Genomic DNA, 6,975 nt, shown 5'->3' on the forward strand with positions numbered 1-6,975 from the left:
CAACGTTGACCACATGGCGTCTTTACATCGACACAGCGTTCGGTAACCTAGGGTTGGAACCATTAAGTGATTGCCCACTTGATTGTGTGATGGAACATTTGCTTTGAAAATATATCTATTTAACACATGTGTTGACCACACCCAATGTACGTGTCAGCTCACTCAATTCTGTTAGCGTCATCAAACTCTAAAGTATCATTTCCCGAAAGATAAAAAATTTACCCAATTGCCTAACGTGGGTGATTATATTCAACGGAATGTCACTGAATTACACTCAAAAACGGGGCAGTGTTTACCTTAGCAGTCTGCCGATGTTCATCCCTGGAAGCCTTCTATTTTTCCAGTCACCCGCGCCGCAACGCGGTATGTACTAGCTTGGTTATTCGTTGACCGGTAACTTTCAGAAAACACGCATCTGGAGCCTGTTAGCAGTGTGAAGTGTTCTCTCTCTTTCCTTTTCCACTTGCCCTACCTGGATTCACTGGATTTGTTTCGTTGAGGCGTCAAGAATCGGGTATCCGAGAAGCACTGTCACCCGTAAAGGTAGTAAATGCGCACATTTGGACGTATCTTCACCTCTGACTACTACGGCCAACTTCAAGGTTGCAATTAAGATGGAAGAAACCTAGCGTCATAGTGGAAATAATGGTGGCAACAGAAACCCTATGAATTTTAATGCAATTCAGCACCAGCAGAAGCTGAGCATATAACAACTACCTAACTCTATGCTCCACAAGGCCTTGCCGCTGCATCTTTTTCAAACAACTCCTATAGCTCTTTTCTGCTCTTCGCTAGTCAGAGTCGAGGTCCACAGCCCACACCGCCCTGATTGCCATGTGAGGCGAAATGGGACGACGCAGGTGCTGTATACTTAACCAGACATCAGCTGAGGCTTCGGACGTTTCGGTCTTTCCCTTCAGGTGATGTTCAGCTATAGGTGGCATCGGATCTTCGGCGTGATGAGCCAGCGATGATCCGCGCATACGATCAGATCGTGAATGCTCCAAATTCACTGCAACGTCTGTTTGCCAGTTTGCTTAACGGAGGACTGCCGCTTACAATATACCGAATGAACTAGTCGACGAATCGCCGAGACCTTCTTTTAAGCACAAACGTTTCTGACAGTCTTGGCCTTCTCCACAAGACGAAGATGCAGGAAGATCACACCCGACCAGTACGGTGATATCGCTGTCCCTTGTGCAAAGAACCTTGGGAGACTGCTCAAGTCGGCTTTTACTTTTTTTTTACAGTCGTGGGGCATAGTCTGCTTGAGATTGGACGGAATTGAGGGATACTCAGGCGCTCATTCGTCTGTGCTCCTCAAACGTGCGTCTTCTTGCAAAATGCGGGCTGCTCCTAAAGTTGGTCTATGAGTCGACAGCGACAGCACCGCCGGCGCCTCCCCGGCAATTAATAACCGCCAGCCAGTGAGGATTACCAGGAGCGACTTAGCTGCGTCTGCGGGTCTTCTTAAGACGGAAATGGAACCGAGCAGTTGTTGATCTTAGCTAAACTACAAAGGTTTGCGGGACGACGCCCTAATTGCCCCTTGGCTGTCTCCTTCAGCGTTAGTTCCTAGCCAGTGGTGTGCAGAGGAGGCTCTGAGCGCAGAGGGCTTTTGCGCAGGCCTCCAGTGGCGCTGGCTAGCTATCTGCGGATGCGACGGTTTTAGCGCCGGATGAGCTCGACTGACGGTGAAACGAAGCGCATAAGCAGCTAAGGCCTCAACGCTATCAAGAGGATTGGAAGATCTATAGTGCAATGTTGGTTTAGTAGGTAAAAGAGGAAGTGATGGGGGTTGAGGCTGAGGTGCCAAAAGAGCTTCCTGGGAACTCTAGAGGCTGACGTGTCTTGCCGGTGATTCCCTGCTGTTCGCTTTACTCGTTCATGAAGGTGCACTGGTGATGAAAAAACTGGAAGGTTTCATGAAATTGTGCAGGCAGTTTAGTCATACCAAATAGTAATGAAAATCACTTAAATATGTTTTCAATAATCAGATGAGCAATCCAGATATAATGTATTAATGATGGTTTAGTCCATGTGTAGCGTGTATGCACTTCATGCCACAAAGGCTTGTCTAGATGTTGTATATGTGCGTGTCTTAATGCTTACTGTGTATTATACGTGAAGTAACTCCCTTTATATACACATGCGAATTGGGTGGTATTTACCTTCATTTGAAAGAACGATTCTTAGTATCTTTCAACCAAATGATAAACGTCCAAGCCAACGCGTATATTATATACGAGGATGCATAAAAGTAGTGTCTTTATTTTGTATATAATACGACTGAATTACAAGGGTTAATTAACTACGTTTTACTTAGGAAACCTACGATTTTTTTTTCTCTGTTTTAATTATAGCAAGTGCAAATTAACGACGACTTCTGCGGGATGGAGGTAAACACACCACTGGATGGAGCAATGGCCATCGAAGCTTCGCCCGTCCTCACCTACCCATCAACGCTGCTATCTGCTGTGAGCGCTGTCTCGACTCACGACTATACCGTCACTTTCCTTGGAACGTCAGACGGCCACCTGAAAAAGGTTAGTACACTAATTTACGTCAAGGACAAGCAAACATGCCATTTTTATTATCGGCCCTTGTTGTAACGTGTTGATTGGTCGAGTCCATACTTTTCCCAAAATGGAACGTCGAAGGAAACGTTGCTTCACTACTTGCCATATGCATTTGTCCATCGTTACGATTGGCATTGCCAAACCAGTTTTGTTTGAGATCGAACATTGATACCGCATACAATTTTCTGTCTGCCATAATAGCTCTAAAGCAACTGTTAGAGCGAGACAGCGGCCTTTTCTACACAGCATTTTTATCAACCTATCACTTTTCATTTACCAGGATTGTCCAAGATGCTCCGTATTTTTTTTTTTTTGGTATTTGTGTCGATTCTCTGTGCCCAGGGGAACAGGCCAGTAAACCCTGCTAGTCACCCGTCACTAGCGCTGTCCTTGCTGGGGGATTTCCCCTTAAGCCCTGCCTGCCGTAGAAACGTTTGCTGAACAGAATAGAAAGCTTTCAATCAACTACGCGCCTCGTACCGTTCAATAGTGACGATGTTGAGGTGATGAAAAGTAGATAGTGAAGGTGAGAAAACGTTGATTGCATTATGCATCATAAAAACTATGTCATTCGTTAAGATTAGGTGCTGATCGTTTATTTGTTACGTATGCGCTTAACTGTCGTTGTTTGCGGTGAGGGAGGCGCCTTGTGGTATTGCATGTAAAGATGCAGGATCGCAACGAAGGACGCCAACGTTCGGCCGCTGCAGACTGTTATTGGCGATCAAGCTGATCAAAGTACGTGCTTACGTTGATTGTGCTGTTCAGGGAAACGTCTCAAGGACAGCGAATAGAAGAGGTTAGAGACTTTGCGATAGGATTGTCGAACACGACGAACGTGTTACACGTGACCATTTCCGCTCAGCTGTCTACTGCGACTGTATCGATTCATTGTAGAAATACTCGTGCGGATAGAAATCGTTGGCTGATGGCTTAGTTAATGGTTGCTTGAATAATGTGTGAGTGTGAAATTAAGGATTTCGCCGCTGTCGATCGCCAAGTTGCTGTCGATCACACCACCTCAAATCATTTACTAGCACTTACCACGCTGACGAACTTATCAGTAGCTGCCCTTGCGACTGCTGTGATTGCATTGGATAAAATATTATGGGAAAATGCTTCGTGAAGACACTGTTCTCGCGTTTAACCTCGTGACGAGGGCAGCTCAAGACCTACGGGATTGAACAATCTACTAATCTATTCGATACTCGATAGCTAGTGCTGCCTCTGTGTCCGACTGTCAGTCTGTTTTTGTTTTTGTTAGGCGTGTCGCTTTAGATATTTAGTAGGGGTGTGTATGTAAAAGCTAGGGTAGACTATATTTTAGTAGACTGGGCAGGATGTCTTGTCCTGATCGAATGATACCCTTTTTTAAGTCGAGGTCTATGTGGGGAACAGGGTCGATCTTAATACCAATAGAAAGTTTACGATAAGCTCAAACCAAATCGAACCCATCGTCCTAGTGAATCTAAGTCAACCTTATCACGTCCAAAATAGTGGTAACAGTGATCGCAAGGAAATGTCCTCGTCATTTAACCACCATGTCCTCGTTACGTTAAATACTACTATCGCACACCTGACTAATCGAACAATTTACCGTTCAACAAATCTACGAATCTTTTTTCAGCAACAATTAAGCAGTATTCTAGAAAAGCTAAAAACTGTCAAGTATTTAACACCCGCTAATGGTACTGTATTTACTATTATGTTAAGGTCGAATAGGTGATGGACAACAGTCGTCCTGAGTCTGCCAATAGGCTGATCTTTTTCTCTTATGTACTCATAATCAGGTCTTGATACGGTAAAATTACACAAATCATGGTGGGTATGTTCTATGGGGTAGCTGGCCTATTTACCAAATGCTATACTTTGTCATACAAGGAGGTTGGAAACAACGGCACGATAAACTGGAAAAGATAGGTAAATGAATCGGCTAGAACTCACTCTTTTAAGGATTCACTAAAATCAATTCCGTTCGTGTGTACTGTAAAGAAAAAAAAAAAACAATTCGCGTTTTCTATTCCTATGTATCGCTTTTAGGATACACTTATCCTTGGAAATATAGGCCGGACTGAATCTTCCGTCAAGACCATTAAATTTGCAACACTCTTAATTAAGGCTTTTTTTTTTTTGAAGAAATTTTCACTTTGTGTCTCCAAGATATTAATCCATAGCACTCCATATCGAGGCTCGTAACTCGACAAAGAGCTTGTCTTTTTTTGCTAGTCCACCTGACTTTTGCAGTACCAATTCCCTAAAACCAACGACCCAACAGGCAGAGCAGCTGACGGCTGTTTGCAAATATTACAGACGGATCTCGTGTAGTGACGACTTTGCATAGACGTGAGTGTGCCTTAGCAGTGCTAGTAGCAATGGTTGTTGTCACATTTACTTATACAGCTAATAGATGCACACGATACGTGCCAAGAGGACCGACAAAGACCTTGGCTGGGCTGACTACAGCGATCCAAGGCTAACTGCCTGAACCTTCGAATCTGTAGCTAAGATTTGGCGCAAAAACAGATGATTTCTTGGGAAAAACAGAGAGTTTACTTGGCAACGATAGCTAAACGGTTTCAACGGACGGAAACTTCACGGAGACAACAATGGGCTTCAAATTTGCTTTTTTTTTTTTTAAATTTTTGCAAGTCAATTTTACGAGCAGGATGTGCTCGAGTTGTATGTCTCATCTGTTGAATACGTCCACTGCAGGACGTTTAGCGTCGTCTACATGTACTATCGTGACCTTAAATGGCTTAATGCAGTTGACATGTATGAAACTAACGTAATAGTAATTCATTCGTTAAGGCCTGCCGAAGAGCGACGAGAAGCTAACAAAGCTATCCTATTGGTATGCCAACTGGATCCATCCGTTGATTGTTACGTATTGTCGAAGTACGTCTATGCTATGAGCTGTACAGTGCGTGTACTCGTAATTATGCATCGGTTTAAGCTTAATAGTTGCAATATTACTTTATTTAACCATTCCAGTAATAAATAACTCAGTTAATAATAACTTCATTAATAAACAACTTCCATAAACCCAGTGGACCTAACCAGGATAGTCGAATTTGTTACGTAACCAATAATACGGCTAAATCGTCACTCAAATACACTTCAGCTCGTAAAGTTACTTTAAGTGTCGAGCTAATAAAGTTTTACTAAAACAGAAAGCGCATTCCTATTACTTCACGCGCATACAAAATCTGCAACTAGCTGTCGAAATTGGTGCTGGATATGTATAAACTACCGCGAAGCAAATATTGGCCGGCGTATTTGGCTGCCTTACAGTATGCACATTCAGTTTATAAACCTCGCGTTCCTTAATAACCTGGTCAGAATCACCTACAAATTTCCATAGAACGTCATACTGTGTTGACGCCTTTTTTTTTTAATCATATCAGTTCATTTCATAAGATTTTGATCTTTGTCCTAAATGATGGTAACTTAAGTGTTACAGTCCTCGCTCACGTCGGCCTTCATCAGTTGGTCTTTGTGTTCGCACTGCTGACTACGCCGTCATTTAGATTCGAGAACGCTTGGCTTATTTCGTCGTCAACAAATCGTAGAGGGACTGTTTCCACGCCGGTTGTTTGCACCCAATCGACGGCTGCGAATGTTGGCCATTTGTACGATCCGTCAACCCGTTGAAGACTTCTGCGAAGAGTCTGCAACGACCTTTAGAATGAACCGACCATTGTATCAACATGGTGCCATCTAGTAAGGTCATCGTGCTTTACAAAACCAGTAGAACAGCTGTGCACGGTCAGTCCGTCACCGTCCTCTTTTTTTCGTATCCCCAAGAACCTACGCTAGGCCAAGGCCCAAATCTTTTCCCCTCAAACCTCATGGGCGTCGGTAAGTGGTGGCACAAAGTCTTTCTTTCTACAACTATGACATTCTGGGTTCCATCGACTAGTCAACGGATGTGTGAAGGGCACTGTGTCTAGATCTCTATTACAAGATATCATAGGAAGTGTGTGTTATATTTCAGCGAAGTTCCTTGCAACGCCTAGTGGCCCGTGCCACTGCTATTAGTTACCACTAGTGAGTGCAACAATTTTCGCCTTATCCGTGATCTGTTCAGCTCATGTTGTATAGTGTAAAAGGAGAAAGAGTGTGGTGGGGTTGTTTGTCCTATTTCCGTTCCGCGACCAAATGATCAGATCGAAATCCGCGCAGTAGTTGACGACTAACGAGGTACGACGGTAGGCAATTCGGTTTTGCGTAACTCACCAGTTATCACACGCTACTGGCTGGCCTTTCACGTGTTATTTGGTTTGCAAGTAGTGATATCGATATGCCTGCTGGCAGCTGATTTTTATCCCGGGGGCTAGCGACCCCTAGATGGTGGAGTGTTCTAGTTTAAAACGAGTGCGTTTATGCATAATATATA

At 43.8% G+C, this 6,975-nt stretch overlaps 1 protein-coding gene across 1 annotated transcript in view; it reads left to right on the forward strand.

Moving 5' to 3' along the window:
* Nucleotides 1-2,361: 2,361 nt before the first annotated feature.
* The window catches only part of PlexA (plexin A), a 70,504-nt gene continuing 65,890 nt past the window's right edge, over nt 2,362-6,975 (forward strand). The window contains exon 1 of the mRNA XM_022835278.2: nt 2,362-2,546. Within this exon, the coding sequence (XP_022691013.2) occupies nt 2,394-2,546 (153 nt within the window). The 5' untranslated portion in view covers nt 2,362-2,393. The remainder of the gene's footprint in view (nt 2,547-6,975) is intronic.

This window comes from Varroa jacobsoni, unplaced genomic scaffold (assembly GCF_002532875.2).
Source record: "Varroa jacobsoni isolate VJ856 unplaced genomic scaffold, vjacob_1.0 scaffold_580, whole genome shotgun sequence".
In the NCBI taxonomy this organism is placed as follows: Eukaryota; Metazoa; Arthropoda; class Arachnida; order Mesostigmata; family Varroidae; genus Varroa; species Varroa jacobsoni.